Source organism: Chanodichthys erythropterus, chromosome 18 (assembly GCF_024489055.1).
Source record: "Chanodichthys erythropterus isolate Z2021 chromosome 18, ASM2448905v1, whole genome shotgun sequence".
NCBI classification, from domain to species: Eukaryota; Metazoa; Chordata; class Actinopteri; order Cypriniformes; family Xenocyprididae; genus Chanodichthys; species Chanodichthys erythropterus.
The window spans coordinates 24156886-24178931 of record NC_090238.1 but is presented as its reverse complement, the minus strand read 5'-3'; the positions used below and the strand labels follow the sequence as shown (position 1 = coordinate 24178931).

The 22046-nt window shown below is 36.2% G+C and overlaps 2 protein-coding genes across 3 annotated transcripts in view; both read right to left on the bottom strand.

The window, feature by feature from the left end:
- Positions 1 to 6883, bottom strand: part of eml1 (EMAP like 1) — a 61147-nt gene extending 54264 nt beyond the window's left edge. The window contains exon 1 of one of the 2 annotated variants that reach the window (XM_067368307.1): positions 6746 to 6883. In XM_067368307.1, the coding sequence (XP_067224408.1) occupies positions 6746 to 6773 (28 nt within the window). In that variant the 5' untranslated portion in view covers positions 6774 to 6883. Of the gene's footprint in view, positions 1 to 2341; positions 2433 to 6745 lie in introns of those variants that run through there. The other variant, XM_067368311.1, reaches the window with a different exon arrangement.
- A 7892-nt stretch (positions 6884 to 14775) lies between these two features.
- On the bottom strand, positions 14776 to 20969 carry pkdccb (protein kinase domain containing, cytoplasmic b). The gene is made up of 7 exons (XM_067367911.1): positions 19757 to 20969; positions 19492 to 19608; positions 17718 to 17989; positions 17382 to 17461; positions 17188 to 17295; positions 16422 to 16598; positions 14776 to 15359 (listed from the first exon to the last, which is right to left on the bottom strand). The coding sequence occupies exons 1-7, from the start codon at positions 20306 to 20308 to the stop codon at positions 15256 to 15258; spliced, it is 1410 nt and encodes a 469-aa protein (XP_067224012.1). The 5' UTR covers positions 20309 to 20969; the 3' UTR covers positions 14776 to 15255.
- Positions 20970 to 22046: the final 1077 nt, after the last annotated feature.

Sequence of the window (22046 nt, the reverse complement as noted above, 5' to 3'; positions counted from 1 at the left end):
ATGATGATGTCATTAAAGCTTACATCAGCACTCATAAATTCACTCCAGCACCGTTACAATACACCAAATGAGCTGCAATCTCCAAATATGATACGTCATCATATGACAAACACAATCAAATATTCCAGACAGACATGTAGCAAATATCTGAAAATTAACTATAAACATACTGTGGCTGTTGTTTTTATTAAAATATATGTGATCTATCTGGGTTATATATGACACACGTCATGTGACTGAAATGTTCTTTCCTTTGTGATGATTATATAAGGCTCCCCTGCTTACAGCTCCGTATTCTGTGAAGCAGGGAAACATTAATCATATCTGACTTAGCTGCTAGCAACAAGGAACCCCCCTCCCCCCTCCCATCCTGCAGTTACTATATTAGGAAGAACATACATAATGTTCCATTTAGATCTATACAACAGAGCTCTTTCAAAACGCACATATTCTTGCTCATATAATATACATCATGATCTCAGATCCAGAATAGTTTTGAATGGTAGTGTATGGTTTCAGGTCATTATTAATAATGACGGCACTGCACTGTAAAATGGCAAATTGTTCTCTTCGGGATCTATTTCTACCTGCTCTGACCATTAAAAATGACCTTCATTGGTTTTAAGCCAATAGTGAGGTTGATTAAGTCACAAAAAATAATATATTTGACCAGTTTATTCAGACAGTGCCACATTAAGTACATTTTTAGGTTATTTTAGTAATGTGCTGATATTAAGAGTCTGTCTGAAACAACAAGCTGATAAGCTGTTAAATGGTTAAATTAAGAATAAGACAAATCATTTAAAAAAACAACCCATTCAGTTTATACAGTATAAAACACTGCTACAAGTGAATTTAGGCATCAAAACACTATAATAAACAGTATTAAAAGTTTATATTCATTAAAAGATTACATTTACAATTTAAATCAACTGCAAATGTAATCTTGGTGTAAAAAAATGGTAAACTGAGCATGCACAAATAAATATCCAATATGTATTCAATAAATATTTTTTTTTTTTAAAACAGCCCATACAGTACTAATATATCATGCATCCTTAGTTATTTTGGAAAGAGGTTATATTTTGTAAATTATATAGTCCTCACAGATTTACACCTTAATTGTGTAATGTTACAGTATATCTAAATCCAATAACATGACTAGTTCACTGGTCAAACCAATTAGTGTCCAGTTCAAAAAAAGGGCTCATAAATCACGTTGCTCTAATGGGATAGAACAAAAGTAGGTGTGCACTTGCTTTTACTAGGCCCTTACATTACCAGTCTCAGACAGTCAGGATTTCTCTGGTCGATCAATATGCCATCTTGAATAACTCTGCCCGCCAGCACTAAGATGCTGAAATTGCATTATGGGTGGAAATGCTCCTCCCCAGACCAGATGAGTGCAGTCATTAATCTCTCTTTCAATGGAAAATACAGCACACTTTTCAACATGAAAATACACAATTACCTTCTAATGCAGCAAAGACGAACGTGGATCATGCCATGACAGATGTTTGCACTGTAAATTGTAACTGTACAAACTGCACTACTTAGGGATTCTCCATGTATGAAATGATTTTTTGTTATTTCTCATTCAATATGACAATAGAAACCAGGGTGGAGCAGCAAAACAATGAGAAATGCTTTTTCTCTAGACTGCCAAAATATACACAAATGAAGGCTGCTGTCTAGACTAGTATATTAAGAGTATCATACTATACTAGTCTGATTATACCAGGTATTAGTACGGCACAAAGGTAAACTAAACACAACTAAATGTCAAACATAATTCTCCCTTGTTATGAATTATCTGGCCTTGAAGCAGGTGGGCGTACTGTGTGAACTGTTTTAAATGGCTGTACAGTGACACCATGTGGTTCGTTTACAGTAAGCACGTGTAAGAAATTTCCCCTTAGTTCAACTATTATGCGAGAAATGTTTGAAGTATACTGTTGTTAGTTAACAAATCATCGATGTTCCTTCAACTATGAGCACTTTTGTCCCTAGGACTCCAAATAAACTCTCTAAAAACACACACTGTCGCTAGCTTGTTTGTTCACTAGCAATGCCAACAATGAATAGGGAGAGGAATTATCTTTTTTTAACCATCAGTATATCAATTTATTAAGCGTTTAATGGCATTCCGTGGATGAAATGACACTGTAATAATTTTTTTGGGGGGAAATGACCCACCTTGCTAAAGCTAATTCTTATAGCTAGCAATTTATTTACCCGAATTCAAGTACAGCATTAGAAATATTTCCACGCATTTTGCGTAATTGAACAACATTATTTCTTCACTGGAAATTACATGAAATAAAATAAAACTGAAATTTACCTTGACTGTTCTTTGTATTTCCACAGATACCTTGTCATATCTAATCTTATGCTCTTCAATGACACGTTTTCTCCATGTCCTTGGGGTAACGTTAACCACACTAACTTTCAAAAAAAACTTTATTGAGGCAAAATTGTTGGTTGTGGGACAGTCGTATTTATAAAAAATAAATTAATACATTTAATAAATAGTTTTCACATGTAAATGTTTTCACTTGTTTAGATATAGTTTTAAACGAATAATTTATATTTGTATATTTATTGTACAATTGAATATTGAAAGTCTTGGTGTTGACAAGCATGAAGCAATAAAATTAAAAGTCAAGTACAATTAAAATATGCAAAAATAAATAATAAAGTCTTGTTAAAAATACAGCTTTGTGTGAGGTTTATCAAACAAAAAAAGTTATTAAACTGTGATTTAATTCAGTCAACTCAGGGCCAAACAGAACACTCTCGACAAGTTTTAAGTAATTTTTTTTTTTGGACTGCATTGCTTTTAATTATAACTAAGAAATAACAATCACAATGTACATTAAAGGTGCCCTAGAATCAAAAATTGAATTTACCTTGGCACAGTTGAATAACAAGAGTTCAGTACATGGAAATGACATACAGTGAGTCTCAAACTCCATTGTTTCCTCCTTCTCATGTAAACCTCATTTGTTTAAAAGACCTCTGAAGAACAGGCGAATCTCAACATAACACTGACTGTTACGTAACAGTCGGGATCATTAATATGTATGACCCCAATATTTGCATATACCAGCCCATGTTCAAGGCATTACACAAGGGCAGCCAGTAGGGCTGCACGATTAATCGCATGCTATTCTCACGCGCATTTCATCAGTAAAGCAGGTTCCCTGATTACCGCTAAATCGCCATCACCTGTTTTTAAACGGAGCGCCTTTTAATAGACAGAGCCGTAGTTCACAGACAAGCCACGCAATATCGCGTTCATTATCGCAGGCGATTCATCTGCGATATGAACGCGATATTGCGTGGCTTTTCAGTGATCTACGGCTCTGTCTATTAAATGCCGCTTCATTTGAAAGCAGGTGATGGCGATTTAGCGGTAATCAGGGAACCTGCTTTACTGACGAAATGCGCGTGAGAATAGCATGCGATTAATCGTGCAGCCCTAGCAGCCAGTATTAATGTCTGGATCTGTGCACAGCTGAATCATCAGACTAGGTAAGCAAGCAAGAACAATAGCGAAAAATGGCAGATGGAGCAATAATAACTGACATGATCCATGCTATCATGACATTTTTAGTGATATTTGTAAATTGTCTTTATAAATGTTTCGTTAGCAATGTACTGTTAATGTACTGTTAATGCTAATGTACTGTTAAATGTGGTTAAAGTTACTATCGTTTCTTACTGTATTCACGGAGACAAGAGCCATCGCTATTTTCATTATTAAACACTTGCAGTCTGTATTCATAAACACAACTTCATTCTTTATCTCCAACAGTGTGTAATGTTAGCTTTAGCCACGGAGCACCATCAAACTCATTCAGAATCAAATATAAACATCCAAATAAATACAATACTCACATGATCCGACGCATGCATGCAGTATGCATGGTGAACATCTTGTAAAGATCCATTTGAGGGTTATATTAGCTGTGTGAACTTTGTAAATGCACTGTATTATAGTCGAGGCAGGGAGCGTGCGATTTAAAGGGGCCGCAGCCTGAATCGGTGCATAGTTAATTATAGAGTTGTGACGTTCGCGAACGAACCGATTCTTTTGAACGGCTCATAAACATGAACGATGGGAGCCGAGTCGCGGCTGGAGGGGAGCCGTTCTTTCTGTCGTTCTTTTTTCCTATGCGTGTTTCACACAAATGAGCTCCTCCGCGAGACAGAACAGTTATAGGGGGAGGGGCGCACCCAGCGCAGGCCAACCCTTTATAGCGTGATGATATTAGATATTAGTTGTGCACGCATCCTTCACGTGAGTACTCCAGTGGAAAAAAACCCTGCGTTCCTCTGTCATTGGGTAGGAGCGGAGCCATGACGTGTGCACGCTGCCGTCACATGCTTTGTATTTATTTACATTGCATTTTGTGTTCATTTAAAACTTGTTCTTTTAAAAACATTAAAAATGTTCTTTTGTGATACTGTTCTTGTATTGAAATTTTTCACTAAAAGCTGTTTTGCACAGACATTCATTGCAGCCCACTTTGTTATTGTTCATTGACTTGAAGGGGCTGATGTCCTATTTGCAAAGTTTACAGTAGTAATAGTATGTAGACATTTCATTTTTATTTATTCTAATTTTATCTACTTTAAATATTTTTTGTTTTCTATCAAAATGTTCTTGTGTGATAACAATGTTCTTGTGTGGAAGTGTTTGTAGTAAAAGCTGTTTTGCACAGAAATTCATTGCAGCCGGCTTTGTTTTTGATGTTTATTTGTGAGTATTGTATGAATAACATAAGTCAACGTAGCTTTACACACACACACACACATACACACACACACACACACACACACACACACACACACACACACACACACACACACACACACACACTTTGTACTAGGTAAATCCAAAATAGTGATGTCACTGTCTAAGCAGAGGGATTTGTGCAACCCTATGGAATATAGTCCACACATGACAAATGAGGTAATAATCAATATTTCAGAATAATTCAAACTCAGATATTGGTGTGTGATATCCGAGTTTTAATTATTGGACTACAAATCTCACCTCATCATTCCTCCCAGTGATTATTTCCAGGATAAACTGAGATGCCCCCAAGCTGGCTTCTTAAAACTGACTAAATATTTAAAAAGAGCCAAAAGAGCCGTTCTTTTGAACGGCTCTTTGAAAGGAACGGATCGCGAAGATCCGGATCCCCTCAAAGAGCCATAAATCCCATCACTAGTTAATTATGCCCCAAAATAGGCAGTTAAAAAAAAATTATTAAAAAAAATCTATGGGGTATTTTGAGCTGAAACTTCACAGACACATTCAGGGGACACCTTAGATTTATATAACATCTTGTAAAAACTGGTTCTAGGGCACCTTTAAATCAGATTATTTATTTAGTGCCAGGCCTGCAGTTAATTTGGGACATTTAAAGATTCAGTCAGTGGAAATCAAATGGCCTTCTGTTACACAGAGGCTCAATAGTTATACAAAGTGGGTTCATTAAACAAAGACGTTCTTCACAATTATGAAAGAGATTCCAAAGTGCAGTATAATTAATTAGTTCTGTAAACAGCTCAAGGTTATCTGTTTATGTGCTGTCTCATGACTGGAACTACTGCACAATTTCTCCCAAGAGATTCAATAACAAACAGAGTTACAGTATAGTTCATAGTGAAAGTATTATTATTAGCTCACCTTAATTTCCTGAACAATACAATGTAAATGGGAAAACAAAAATATGCTGCACAAATAGCTTTACTAAAAATCACTGACAGACTGATCACATATATACAGAAAGTCTATAGATGTACAGTTCTAGCACACTCCAGTTACAATCTAGCAGCACACTAATACTTATCTGAACATACATTTTCAAACTCTGATGTATGCAAATACCAACGCATGGCAGATTCCTAACAAAACGTAACGCTGGCCTTGGTAAACACATAACAGCAATGAGTTATTACTGATAACACCCACAGAGATTTGGAAGAGAATGCATTGACTTCATTCCCATAAACCTTCAAATATTAAACATTCTATTATGGCATAATCTTCATACCTGGAGGCATTCATGGCAAAACAGAAGGATGCAAACCATTTCATTACAAATCATTTGCAATTTAACATTAATATCCTTGAGTTTATTATGTAACAGAACAGAGAGGCATTTTACCTCAGACTGCAGTGTTACATGAGCCAGGCTAGTATAATGCATGAGGAGGTCAAATGCCTAAACAGTACTGTACCCCGCACCAGGAGAGAAGGTCTATTTATATCTGATTGTTTTCACTGTGCAGACAGCCAGCTAATGTTCAGACTTTCCTAGACCCTACTCTATACGAGGGAAATGATCCCTTCAAGCGTGGCCTATGTTTATGTGTTATAAATGTACTGCCATGAAGAAACCCATGCGGGCAGCCCATAACAACTCGTTATAAATAACAGCTGCATGGATGCTCAGCTGTGATGTATGATCCAGATAAATTATTTGTGGAGACTATAACACTTACTTTGCAACAGAAACACACATAGCGCTGAAGTGCATTTGTAAAATGATAGTCTCTCTCTTAAGATGTCCAATGATAGAGACGGTCAATCCGAGAGCAGCCATATATGGCTAAAACCTTTGCACTCTCATCAAGCAGAATATGAGAACATATTTGCGGGATGAGTTGTCAGCATGGAGCCAAGCCAAAAACAGGATAAATCCAAAATTCTCTGACACTGGATACTCACCCATTGGAAGCCCCTCACAGTCTGACATTATGGAGTAAAGTGGAAAACTCTCTCTGAATGGATGGTGTCCAAGACAAAACTGTGACGATGAAACAAACAGCTCTTTGAGATTGCGTACACCATCAGACCTCCCTGCTTCTGTCCTGCTGAGAACCATGGGATGCAAAGAATGCATATCAAGCACTCGTGGCCCTGGCCACTATTGGACGATAAATATGTTTACACCCTCCCTCTTCCCGCTGGAGGCAATCCATTTAATCTAACCGGGCCTGTTAGTGCTACACTGAGAGGCTCCATTACAGGATATAAATCCTTGTCACTCTAGCTATTTTGAAGCCAGCTCAAAACTTGAACACCTCGAAATTTACTTGTGGCTACAAATGAGTGACAGCAATTTGAAGTTTAATTTCTTGTTCAAAAATCAGAGACAAAAAGGAATTATTTATGTAATGACTGTATTGTTGTATCAATGTCACATGTGTCACAATAATATTAAGTTCAGAATTTATAGGTAACCATACAATAAATCACTGTTATAAGGGAACATTTTATTGTTTATATTGTTTTAATTAATATTATGTTGGCTGCCACTTTCCTTTATTTACTTTATTCACCATTGTTAGAAAGAAAGAAAGAAAGAAAGAAAGAAAGAAAGAAAGAAAGAAAGAAAGAAAGAAAGAAAGAAAGAAAGAAAGAAAGAAAGAAAGAAAGAAAGAAAGAAAGGGTTTTATGTTCTGAACATTTAGCTTTTGCTTAATGCTTAAAACATACAATTGATGGAAACTGCTGCTGTTAGAGAGAGGGAGACTATAGTAAATCTAGGCAGGTGGTGCTGGGGAGGTGGAGGGGTAGAATAATAATTTGCATAGCGCGCAAAGATAGTGTATTCGTTTGGATTTGTTGTGGTTATAAAAGGGAAATGGTAATGAATATGTGAAATTGATTGGATGAGAATGTTACATTTAACTAACCAATCGGAAAGAATAGAGTCTCATGGCTGAACTATTCATATTTACAAGTATCACTGTTAAATTGCGATATTTTATTGTTTGAATATTCTATTGCTTGCATTATTAAATTTCAGTATTTATATTATAATCACATTATTTTTATAATTATTATTATCATTATTATTATTACTACATAAGACTCGAAATGTGTTTCTTGGTCAAAATGACTCAAATTAATGAAGAAAGAAAGAAAGAAAGAAAGAAAGAAAGAAAGAAAGAAAGAAAGAAAGAAAGAAAGAAAGAAAGAAAGAAAGAAAGAAAGAAAGAAAGAAAGAAAGAAAGAAAGAAAGAGTCCTTGTGACACATTATGATACCACATTCATAAAGTGGGTGCATTGGGACAGTTTGTAAGCACACCGCCAGGTGGCACTGTTGTAGTAAAGTTAGATTTGAGAGCTCTATTTATTTATTTGGTTGTTTGAATCTGTGCTTGAAATGGAAAATATGATGCACTTAGAATCAATTGTATTCAGCTAAGGGAATTAATAGGTTATTCTCTACGTTTTAAGTAACATAAAGTGTGTAAAGGGAATTAGTCCAGTGTTTCCCATCCGTTTTTGACTTACTGTATGTAACACCACAACCCTATCAACACCCTTTATTAGCACAAACCTGAAATGTGTTTCTTTCATCATATTATTATTGGCATCAGTTAGCATTATCTTTAATGTTAATTAAAAGTATTGCAATTCTGTGAGTAAAACTGACTCAACACATTTATAAAACTTTTTCTCTCTCTCTCTCTCTCTCTCTCTCTCTCTCTCTCTCTCTCTCTCCTTAAAAACAGACTATTGTTTTTCTGTTCACAAAGCAAGAGCAAAATTACTTCTTGGAACCTTTTTTAGTCCCCCTGCTGTATATGGACCCCTGGTTAGAAATCACTGGATTAACTGACACAATGCAGTATTGACCTTATCATTTGGAAGCTTTTAATAGGTTTATATATATATTTGCCTAACTGATCATCATCATCAAATGTATTTTACATTTTAGAGAGTTCATGAAAGGTTACAGTAAAACTAGGCCAGTGTTTGACTTTCAAAATAGGTCCCCATCAACACCTTGGTAGGTTTCAGCATAGGGTTTTTTAGAGATGTCAGATCACTTTTGAGTTCTTGCTGTATTGTTTAAGCTGTGGATATTGTCAGGAACCTACACAAGAAAGTCATTCACATGGCTCTGAATCAGTGCTCTTTGCCTCAGTCCCCATTCCCTGCTGGACTTCTGAAAATCCTTTGAAACCACCACATGGTTGAATCCTTATTTGCAAAAGAGCATGGGGGGCTCACTCTCTCCAAACATAACTTCACCCGCAACCTCTGAACATAACCTCAACCCCCACTTCCAACAGCAACCCCTCCAGCCTCTCAGAGTTTGGATCAGTCCAGCTTGTTTTCTCTGAGCAATCATTGAAAATTACTTTTACTGCCCTAATGTACTCCTGAAACACACAAAATTGGTTCCCATTATCACAAATTGATCGTAAAAAGTCTGAGAGTGCACGCTAAACAGTGTTTAAAGAGGACCTTGTACACATGACAAATTTTACAACACCAAAGATTACATGTCTTTACATATTAAGTGTAATTAAAAAAGAAGGTGGACATTTCACCTTAGCTGCAGCCTTGCCAGAACCTCCCATACAGGAATGACAGAAAGCCAGTTTCGTGACTCGTTAGTCCATTTGGCTGTGATTTGCATTTAATTAATATTCCTGAAAGAAATGTACTGGCTCTATTGTAACAATGCTGACTAATGGACTCCTAATGGTGTCAAATTTAACAGTCTTCTCACTGATTCCTTAACTGTTTTATGGATATTGGGGCAATCTGCTAATTACAGTAGAGACTTAACACATTGTGTCGGTGTCTGGAAGTTTTATGCAAACTGTGATAATAAGACTATTGAATAAACAACCCAGGATATCTGGACTCTGTTACAGTCAAAAGAAATAAACAACAGTTCTTGTATTTGATTTGACAAATAGATGTAAATCAGTAACAGTAATTGTAAATATGAATTAAAATAATGTATTAAAAAGTATTCTTATTTTTATTTAAAAAAATATTTATTAAAATTCATCTATATTTGGTCAAAAATGCTATTTAAGTATTTAATTTAAATATATTAATAAAGGTAAAACTTTATTGATCTTTATTAAAGCATTTTATTAAAAATTTATCTTTGTGATGGTTGCTACTGAACTTTTTGATTCGGTTAAAATTTTATGAATCTTTATTAAAATGCTTAATTAAAAATGAATCTTTATTTTATCATGCATGATGTTTTTATTCAGCTAAAAATAAAAATTACAAATAAATCTTTACTCTATCAGAGCTTCTATTGAACTTCAAAAGTTACATTGTCTAGTAAGACTGAAGAAACAAGTGCCAATAATATATAATAATCAATAAAAATGAAAAATAAAATGTATATATTAAGGTATATTTTTCTCAGGCATACAGATTGAACTAAAAAAAAGCTTTAAATGATTTATCTTCAGTGAATTTCTGTTAATGTCAAAAACATGAAATAAGCATGTCAAGTCCCCTGAGAAACTGTCAAATAGGCACAAGGTTAGAAGGCCTTCAGAAACAAAAGGCTTCCAACCTTTGATTTCTCTACCAGCTGCATGGCCCAGCACCAGAACCAGAGCCTCCAGCTCTCTGCCGGCGTCTCTAGCCCCGAGCACTCAGGGCAGCCAGACCGAGAATGATTTACAGAAGCTAGTGTCAGTCCACAACAGTGAAAAGGAGACCTGGTGGACCCACTATGATGGATGACCCTTAACTGTGGCACGACTTAAAGGCATTTGAGGAGGACAGGGAGGAGGAGGGGGCTTCAAACACAAAGCACATGAAGCGCTTCAAGTGGGAGTACAAGCAGATATCTCAAGACTTTAATGTGTTTCTGAATTTGAAATGCATAAATCTTGAGGGTGCAAACAAAAAGAATGAGATATAGGGGTTAACTGTTAAAGATGCCTATATAATTAATTGTAGAGTGAACATTAGAAGAGATCATCTTTCTTGTCTAATCTCATTTGAATCTGATTAGGGAAGCAGATTTAAACTTCACTACAATTAGTAACAATTAATATGGTGGAGCATTAACTAGACCAGCCTGAAAAACGATTTTAATTTAACATAACTGCGACGTTGCATCATGCTCTTAAATTCTTTTGCGCTTTTGAAGCGATATAAAGCGCGTCGCCGCATTTGCGCGTGCAATTGAAGAGTGCACGCTAGGAGCACAGCGGCTGACAGGACAGGAAAGCTCGTTGTTCTGAGGTGAGACTGAGAGACCTTTTATTTAGTAACAGGTTATGAAAATAAAAATTAAAATTTTGACACTGACATATAGCCTGATATCACACTTTACTAAACTGCATCTGAAGTGTCAACAGTTTTCACGCATGTCTTTCAAAATAAAAGTCTCGCATCAGAAAAACATTCGCCCGGTTTCACAGACTGGGCATACATTAAAGGATTAGTTCACTTTCAAATTAAAATGTTCCTGATAATTTACTCACCCCCATGTCATCCAAGATGTCCATGTCCTTCTTTCTTCAGTTGAAAAGAAATTAAGGTTTTTGATGAAAACATTCCAGGATTTTTCTCCATATAGTGGACTTCAATGGACCCTAAACAGATGAAGGTCAAAATTACAGTTTCAGTGCAGCTTCAAAGCATTTTACGCGATCCCAGACGAGAAATAAGGGTGTTATCTAGAGAAACCATTGCTCATTTTCAAAAAAAAAAAAAAAAATTTAAAATTATATATGTTTTAACCATAAATGCTCATCTTGAACTCTATTAGAATTCCGGCAGTTTAGATACTGCTAAGTGTATTACTGCCCTCCACAGGTCAATGTTTGAACTAGTTGTTATATACTTGCATATTGTATATGAGAATTTATTTCAAACATTAGTTCAAACTAGTTCAAAGCTAGTTCAAGATGAGCATTTATGGTTAAAATGTATACAATTTTTCTTTCTTTTCTTTTTTTTTTTTTTTGAGCAATGGTTTCTCTAGATAAGACCCTTATTTCTCGTCTGGGATCGCGTAGAATGCTTTGAAGCTGCACTGAAACTGTAATTTTGACCTTCAACCATTTGGGGTCCATTGAAGTCCACTGTATGGAGAAAAATCTTGGAATGTTTTCATCAAAAACCTTAATTTCTTTTCGACCGAAGAAAGGAGGACATGGACATCTTGGTTGACGTGGGTAGGTAAATTATCAGGAAATTTTCATTTGAAAGTGAACTACTCCTTTAAGCCAGGATTATAGGCCTTTGTTCAATTAGGGTATTTAAGTAGCTTTTATAAACATACCTTAAGAAAAACTTCTTGTGTGCATCTGGAGACAAAACAATGGCACTATTTTATGATATGTCAGTGCAAGTTGATTTCATTTAAGACAGCTCAAACGTGCATTTTAGTCTGGGACTAGGCTCAAGCCTTGTCTGTGAAACCGGAGGATTGTTTCTTTCACTTCAGCACTCTGCGACCCATTCAAAATGATCTTGCGACCATCTTTTTGGTCAGGATCCACCAGTTGACAAACACTGGGCTAAATGATAACATTGATGTCAAATTTTATTGCTTATTTCATATTCATATGTTATTAAAACATGGTCTTGACAAACCAGTCTTTCCTCATTCAAGTAGAAAGGAGCTGCATCGCCATAGCCAAAGACATAACCAAAATGGCCAAGTGAACTGCATTAAAAGGACTGTAGTTATGCTCTCAAAACTGGGACTGCTGAAGCTTATCCTGTATTAGCAGAGAACTGAATCCTCACGGCTTTACAAACACAAATGCAACATATTTCTAAGCCACAAGCACTGGCTTGCTTTTGGGCTACATATCATTTCCAGATGGAGGTCATGAATAAGAGTGATAGAAATAAGTTGAGTGAAACAGGAAACTACAGAAACAAAATGGCAGGGAAAGAGCAGGGCACAATAACAACACCACACAACTGCCCGGCTGTCAGGTAAAACCACAGCAGCATAGAGCCCCACTATGAGACACTGGGAGGTAAGGACGACTGGAATCTCTATGTATCCTTACACTAAAACAAACAGCAGAAATGTACTGAACTTTTTGTAACATATGATGTGGTGTGGGCGATGCAACTGTGATTCAGACTTCGATTCAAGAGCCAACACAAATAAAGAAGAGAAAAAAAAGACAGAAGTTGCCAACATGTTTTTTCATTCTTGACATTGTAAAACATATGTAGTGCTTTTCAAAAAGCCTAGAGTGTGTTTTAGACACTGTAGTGTTTCCATCTGTGTGCTGTGATGCATGGTTTTGTGAGTTTGGCCAAAAACAGCTACAAGTCTCGTCTGCCATTACCGTGTCAGTGTACAAGCCAAGAAAAACACACCAGAATCCAGAAATTTAATTGTGGGTTAAAAGGTTGCAAACCCCATTTGATGATCATTGCATTTTTTTATACTTTAAAAACAGACTGGAAGCCACTGGAAGGGTCATTGACAAATAAAAATGTACTTGATAAAAGAAAAAAATATGTTAAAAATCTAGTTTAAAACATGTGCCAAGTTCTGAAGAAGAAGTTCTGCGGCAACAAATCTACTATTTGTATTCATGTTGATTTCATATATGGTACTGAAAAACTTTTATAGCATTTAAAAAAAAATGTACATAGCTCCAAAAGTCTTTTACATGTTAATGAGTGTACAACTAAATTTGTAACATCTTTTTTTTGTCCTATACACTTTTTATGTCAATGACCCTTATAGTGAAGTCACTAAAAAAAAAATACAATGACAAATATTTTGCAAAGTGACATTTTACAACATAAAATAACCTTATCTTGTGATAAAACGGTCAAATTATCTATCTAAATTATGTATCTATCTAATTATTTTAGATTTATTGACCTTAACACAACCACAAGGGCCTGCAGGGGTCCTCTCTATGATATCATTTCCTTTTATTATTTTTTTTCTGCATGTTGGTCACACCCTACAGTCTCTGTATATCAGGACAGCTGTATCACCCTGACATTGTTTGTGTCCTCAAAAATATAAAAAGAAAAAAAATTAATGTGGAAATGAACAAATATGCTCATCATAAAAAAGGTGTATTCAAGTCATTGTATCTATGAACTGCATATTTAATGTATTTACGTTTGAATTATAAGATCCAAACCAAAAAATGAGCAAGCCATTGACCATAAACCATTTCACATCATCCAACAGTTTGCATGGTGGTGGGTAAACCTTTGGATAATTCCATCACTGCTGATTTACTCTACATTAAGTCATTGTCATGTCAAGTGTTTCAGATAATGTAAAATAATCGCATACGATCTTATCAGTGGTCAAACCCCAGGAGCACCAGGGGAATGCAAGAGGTACAATGGCTTCCACCTAAACATTCCCTGCCCCTGAAACCATAGCTGGGCTTATCTGTGCATATCTATGTAGTCATGAATGGAAACCCCTAACTAGGGCAGATGGTAGCCCCATTCGTGTGCTAACAGCAGATTTACTTTAATTGTTCTTAATGCTCCTTTGTTTTTGGGCTTCTCCATGAGAAAGGGGCCCCAAACAAGCTGCATTTACATGTAACAATTAAACTATAATGACCCTGCAAGTGATTTATTGGCATGCGGTGGAAAGGTTTTGTGTAAACTTTGTGCTTTGAGGTCTCCTCAGAAATGGTTGCTAAAACGCAAACAGAGGAGAATGGAAAAGTCGACTGTTGATTTCACACCTGAAAAGTGAATTAACAGATAACAATGAAAATAGTTATGGCAAAAAGGTTTCTGTTAACATGATCAGAAATACTAAACTGTCCTTATAGTAATGAAACACAAAAACACTTTTTTTTTTTTACTTTTTTTTTAGTTTGTATTAAAAACGAATAAAGCAAAACACAGAGTGTAGAACGAACATATCCACACAAATAATAACATTAATATCTCTTTCTCTGAAAGAACAAGAAAATGGACACACCCATGGGATGAAGTATGGCATACCTCTGATAAATCTAGATATATATCCGTTAATACAGGAAGGACAATGGCTCCCACTAAACATTCCTGCACTTTTGTGGTTTCAGCACTTTTCCGCCTATTGACACGATTCTCGGCACACACTGCCATCCAGCAAAACGCTACCAACTTCTGGCCTCATTAACATCAAAGTAAATCTGTGAAAGAGCTTGTTTTCTTTTTCCTCCTGCAGGCATTAGCCAGTGTAAAACAGGCTCAATGTCCTTCCAGTGGACCATGCCATGTGAACGTAAGACAGGAGGAAAAGTTAGAAGGCTGTATTTTTCTTTCTGTTTTTTTTCTCTTCAGGTTAATTATACCTGAAGGGAAATCCTTTTAAACGCTCCTTGGCAGCGTGTAGAATTGGCAGGGAGATCAAACAGCCATTGAGTAAGATGCCTATAAATATAACACATTCATTTGTCTTGAATCTTTCCCCTTCCCCCCAGTTCTTCTGGCTTTTTCTTTCTCAAAGCACTGCTCCCGAGGCTTTAACCCTCCTCATGTACACTGCTGAGTTCACATCTGGAACCAGATGGCTGAAGCCACTTCTGAAAGAGGCAAGAAGTCGACCTGCAGACAAGTAAAGGCAAAGAGAGCCCTTGGGTTAGACACAATCTGTTCCAAACAGATCACAACAGTCATGTTTTCAGACGATTTATAATACTGAACAGAGGTAGTCGCCGCTTTATTGAAGGCCTGCTCATTGGATAGATATTTATTTGATGTTGCAGAGTTTTTTGTGCTGTGTTTTTCCAAAGCGAGATGAGGATTTATTGCTACCATTTCTCCTTATAAAACACATTCTTTCTAAAATAACACACTGCGAAAATCATTCTTTTAATCATTAGTTTTGGTTTACTTTAGAAGAAAATTTATGAGATATTAAGAATATATTTTCAGAGAGTACACGTGGTATTTTGAGTTACACGTGGCTTTAATTTATTTTAAACTCAAAGAAAAAAAAGGATTGTTATTGGTTTGAGAAAATATATCGTTAAAGGGTTAGTTCACCCAAAAATGAAAAGTCTGTCATTAATTACTCACCCTCATGTCGTTCCACACCCGTAAGACCTTTGTTCGTCTTCAGAACACAAATTAAGAGATATTTGATCAAATCCGATGGCTCAGTGAGGCCTCCATTGACAGCAAGACAATTAACACTTGCCCAGAAAGATACTAAAAACATATTTAAAACAGTTCATGTGACTACAGTGGTTCAACCTTAATATTATGAAGCGACGAGAATACTTTTTACTTTTTTTCACGCCAAAAAACAAAACAAAATAATGACTTTATTCAACAATATCTAGTGATTTCAAAACACTGCTTCATGAATCAGTGGTTCGGAGCGTGTATCAACCTGCCAAAGTCATGTGAACCTTTGAAATTGCCTTTAGTAGCTTTCTGGGCATTGAAAATGTTAATTGTCTTGCTGTAAATGGAGGCCTCACTGAGCCATCAGAGTTTATCAAAAATATCTTAATTTGTATTCCAAAAATGACAGAATTTTCATTTTTGGGTGAACTAACCCTTTAAGTTTACACCAAAGAACAAAACCTGATTGTACTGTAAAAGCTACTTAAAACAGCTAATGATGTAAGTGTAATCTAATAATCCAAAGCAAACACTGACCTGTCCAAGTTCTTTCACTGCTGAGAGAGAAGCTTGTACACTGTGGATGAGAATTGCAGATGAGCACCGCCTCTCTGGCACTGTGCACAGACAGAACGCAGCCCTGCTGGTTGTATGACAGCCTGCATCTGTATTCCATATTTCCACCACTCCTCACTCCTTTCAGGACAGCATAATCTGCACAAAGAGAAAAAAATATGCATCAAAATCATTCCAGAATTCACTCCACACTGTTGTAACACCCATCTGTAAAATATTACCATGTTCAGAGACTTTAAGAGAAAAGAGTTCTCTCACAGTAGAGGTGGCAGAATCTCATGTTACTAAATGTGTGTGCGCACATGTGGGGACAACAAAAGACACACATACTGCGACAGTGGCTCTGCCAAAAAGTGTGGAAACTTTTTAAAAAGGGTTGTTGTGAACACGTTTGGCCGTTAGATTTGAAATTTTTTTGACAATACTTGGCTGTTTTAATGCCTCTGTGCAGTTTTATTGTGGCCATGTGATTGATTTACGGGTGTCAAAGCGCACATAGAGGGAGTGAGAAAGTCTTACGGGGTACAAAACTTGCCCTTGAAGATGGATTGAGTTACACAAGTTTTATGACCAAAGTACATCTTTCTTAAAGGTGCAGATGGAGACACATCATGCTGAGAGCACTGCATATATCTGGATTTTTTTCAGTCGTAATGATTGAATATGTATGTAATGGGAGCTGAAAATGGTTAAGCAGTATAATTCATCACTAAAATCAATGCATTACCTCTTGTTATTGATGGCGGCAAATTCTCCAGGTGCATACCAGATTTGTACGTATGCAAAACCTCTTCAAAGGCGGCCAGGGTTTCGTTAATGCTTTGCTTCAAATCCCCTGTGATAAGAATGTAAAATTAAGCTTCCATTCTGCTGTGATAGCCAGGCTGAGTTCATCAAGATGAATTTCACAGCAAAACTCACCTGTGGAGTTCATTATTTGGTGAATGAGAGGTTTTAGCAGTGGGGGAGACTGATGAGGCAGCAGGTAGGTGAGAAAATACCTGGGGAGGAAAATAATGAATTCATATAATTCATCAGAAACTCTGGCAAGAACAGCAGAGGGGCATTTCACGCTGTGAGATCAATATGCTACAACTGATGCCCTGACACTCAGCATGGTGCAGAATTAATCATAACAGGCAAAGGAGGGGAGAAGCTGTCCTGAATCTCCCCGCACCGACCATGCCAGATTCTTGTACAACATCTTTTTTTATTATCTGCCTCAGACAATAAAGACGGAATGTGGGAAGTACTCACCTGTAGGCATTGTAGAGGTTCCTCATCTCGTTCAAGCCTTCACAGATTCTAGAGGGGGAGCATCGAAGGGTGAAATTGCGCAGCGGAAACTGCAGCAGACAGTCCGAGTCCTCCTGACAGGCCGGTTCTTGAATACTTGCATCATCCAAGTCTGTTAACTTGAGTTCTCCTGACACCATAACAAACTGTCGAGGCTGGAAATCCAGCAGGGCTACCGATCCCAGCGGTGAGTGCGTCAGATATTGAAGAAGCCGCACTAAACCAAGACAGACCTGAGTGCAAATACAATCAATAGTTACTACAACTGGCAAAAGCAAAGTCTGTTGTTGAATAATGTGACTTGTTGAATAATAATGTTACAAATTATATATACTGGTAAAACCTAATAAAAAAATATATAAATCAATATAATATCTATATATATTGCTGTCAAACGATTAAACCAATCCAAAAAAAAATTGTGTGTACGTGTATATTTATTATGTATATATAAATACACACACATACATGTATTTAAGAAATATTTACATGTATACATTATATATATATATATATATATATATATATATATATATATATATATATATATATATATATATATATATATATATATATTTATACATATATCATATATAAATATAATATATTTGTGTTAAATATATACATGCATGTGTGTGTATTTATATATACATAATAAATATACACGTACACATGTTTGTTTACTTTTTTGGATGCGATTAATCATGATTGTAATTGTTATATTGTTTGACAAATAAATATATATATTATATATAAATTATACTTGAAATATAATTTACTAATTTTTTTTTTAGATTATTCACTTGTGAATGTCAAATTATAGTGTTACCAATTTTATTTGATATTATATAATTATTTTAGAATTATATTTATTTTATTATATACTTATTTCACAGTCTTTCTGACTTAGATACATTTATTCATACATTTCAGAGAGTTGTTTATTTGTTCATACCTTAAAAGTGAATTAAAAAACATGATATTTGCATTGTGAATAGCATTGATTTTTTAGTACCTACATTTGATGTATTGTTTTACATCCGAATTTCCCTCAGGCATCGATAAAGTAAGTTGATCTTTCTATATGCTATCTTAAATTATGTAAATTTGTAAATATGATGTGTAGTTTTACTAACTAGTCTTCACCGCATTGTTTTTTCTTTCATACTTATATAATGTTTTGACACTGGAGAGCATAGCAATGGTATTAAATCACCTTTGAATAAGAGGGCATAGCCACAGCTCTTCAAAAACAGAGGTGGATGAAACCAAACACCTTTTGAATAACTCTCAACCACGTGTTAAGACATTTCAGAGAAGGTAAGGATGTCAAAGAGACACTCGATTACAGCCCTTTAGCTTAAACGCATTTGTCATCATCTGAACCTATCAAAAATCAAAGGCTCAGAGTATCAGCACCTGCTTCTTGTATACCAAAGTGAACGTGAAAGAAAATACTCTCTCGCCTCGTGAAACTTGGTATCACCCGCTCCCTCACGCAGTGCAGAGAAATTATCAGGGTAAAGAAGAGTAAAAGGATGGACATCTGAGACAGACATCTGTCCCTCGGTACTATTTGATCAGGCTCAGTTGGTATGGAGATGGGGTTCCAGTTAATCCACCCAAACCGAAAGAATCCCATCCACCCCCACCTCAGGTATGCCCTGTGGGGGGACTGTGGGTGGGGAATCTCTGATTAACACTCCATAGGAGGCCTGGGGGGTGGTGCTCTTACCCGAAAGCGCTCTTCCCAGGGGCTCTGCAGGAGCTGTATCATCTGAAGTGGCATCCCCTGCTCCAGAACTGCTGTGATGCCACCAACCAGAGCACTGTCCTGACATTGACCTTTCAGCTGGAATGAACACAAAAAGTTTAGTGGATAAACTGGTGCAAAATGCAATGTGTGGCACATATTAATCCTTTGAACTATCTCTTATCTTAAACATTACATAACAACAGCACAACCCTTCAGAGCTACTGCATAAGGGTTTTTTTCTTACCTCTACAATGTTGGGGTGCTGCAGTCTCTGCAATAACACAATCTCCTTCCTCAGTTTGAAAGAAACCAGCTCATGACAACCCTGTGAATCTTGAAATTCGTCCATGCACAATCTCATGTCAGTGCCTTGATGGTTTACAGATTTCAGTGCCACAAACAATCCTTGAGGCAACTCTGCTTTTAACACTGTTTTAGTGTAACCTGAACCAAGAAAGTCAACAGCTTTCATGCTACTAAGTTCTTCACAACCAATATCAGTTTTAGCATTGATATAGTTCACACTGTGATTTGTGGATAAATGTAGATCCCTAAACCCTTCTGATGATTGTTTATTATCAAATGTGATGTCCAGGAGCTCAAGTTCTTGTTGTCTTTCCTTAAGTTGTTGGAGCAATCTGTCACGCTCTGGAGTTAAACCATCTGGGCGGGCAGCATCACCAAAAGGTTTGTTCTCCTGGAGACCAAAGTGCCATTTTTTCAGAATAACTGTTAAAGAAAAAAACAACAAAGCAAAAAGGAAAAAAGTGCAAAAGGGATTCCTTGAGAAAGTCATGGTAAGTTCTTGTAGGTCCAGTCTGCACTGTCAAACTCCAACACGGTCTCTTCGGTCATACTTCTCTCTGGCACACACAGTACGTGCGCACTGTAATTTTGTGTAGTATCTGTGATCTGTGGTAACACCCCTTGGGCGTGTCCTACTGCTCATGGCCAAATAATCACCTCCCACACAATGCATCCTCGATTGACACACACACACAAAAGAGGCTCTGTGTTTTTACCATTTCATTGACCCTTTGAAGGATGTATGTAAAAGATAATAAACATTCAGTCGGCCATTATCGCAAAATAAACCCTTACAGGATTCAAGAAGTGAAATGACTGTATCGCGCTTACACGGTTAGTTAATAAATAAATAAAATACACTGACATGAAACATTAATTGCCCGAGTTAGAATTATTAGATTATTACAGCACTGAATACATTACTACAAAATAAATGTAGGCTATGTATTGTTATTAATCTGCAATCAAAGTTGCTGTTTACTAGCTAGCAAGTTTATTTAGCTACAATGTAACATCTTCTGTTTTTGTTTTGTTTTTTTCATTCAGCTTATCGCTCTTACCCGTTTGTTGTTCTTCTGAGCGATGCTTTCGTTTTCTTGCTTTAACTGGATACTCTTAAGCATTTAGCCAACAGTTTTACTCTAACTATAAAATAAACTTTGTCCTTCACGGAATTTTTTATTACTGTCGCAAGACGGCGCCAATGAGCTATTATAACATGCGTTAGATGAGGATCACACGTAACGCATGTACACATCCGATAGCGATTGACCAATAAGAATTAAGTAAATAAAATAATTTATTTTATAATAATTAAAAATTATTTTACTGGGGCCTTTTTCTAATAGTTTGCTATGAAGCAACATTGAAGAAAGAAATTACTAAAAAATAGATATTATTAAATAATTTTAATATAGCCTACTATTTTGCACTAAAATGCTACATGACTAATAGAATTAAGTTCTGCTGTCTAAATTGACCTAAATTAAACTTAAATGGTAAGTAAACAGGCTACTGAAACTTAATAGACACACACACACACACACACACACATCCACACACACACACACACACACACACACACACACACACACACACACACACACACACACACACACACACATATGCATATATATGTATGTGTGTATTAAGCAATTCCTTGTAACAAACATTATCTGACTTTTTTACTTACAAATTTGAACAATACTTTTAAGGGATGAATAATGAATAAAAATGCTGAGGCATTTCTCAAGAGCAAAATTGTGGAACCTCCACAAAGTGCACCATGCCAGAAAAAGATAAGGAAAAGGATTTATTCCTGTTATTCAAAACGATCCATTCCTCCAGTAATAATGCCACAGTATATGCACCATGTGCTTGAAAAGAGAGGAAAATGGTGTGCTACACAACATGATGCAAAAGAGGGTTAATGTGTATCACTTAGAAACTGCAAGGTGAGCTTACCTCTTTATGTCAGTAGGTGGTAGCAAAGTATATGTAGGCCCACCGTGTATTGTTGGTATTAACATGCTTCTTGGGTGATTCTATCACAAATGATCAGCTGAGAGACATTACTGTTTACAAACGGTATTAACATATATTTCCTGTGAGATCAGATTTCATCATGAGGACTGAGGATCTTATTCATTTCAAGGTTCAAAAGAGGGTGAAAATCCCAAAACATATTGATGTAATAAAGTCAGACACAGTTAATGTCTTATTTAACA

Excerpts from the sequence above, each read along its gene's own strand:
- pkdccb (XM_067367911.1), bottom strand. The coding sequence starts at position 20,308 with ATGACTTTCTCAAGGAATCCCTTTTGCACTTTTTTCCTTTTTGCTTTG. Across the intron at positions 17,462-17,717 it reads AACCTCTACAATGCCTACAG|GTATTTTCTCACCTACCTGC; the intron begins GTGAGTACTTCC and ends TTTCCTCCCCAG. Across the intron at positions 16,599-17,187 it reads GCCGCCATCAATAACAAGAG|ATTATGCTGTCCTGAAAGGA; the intron begins GTAATGCATTGA and ends CTCTTTGTGCAG.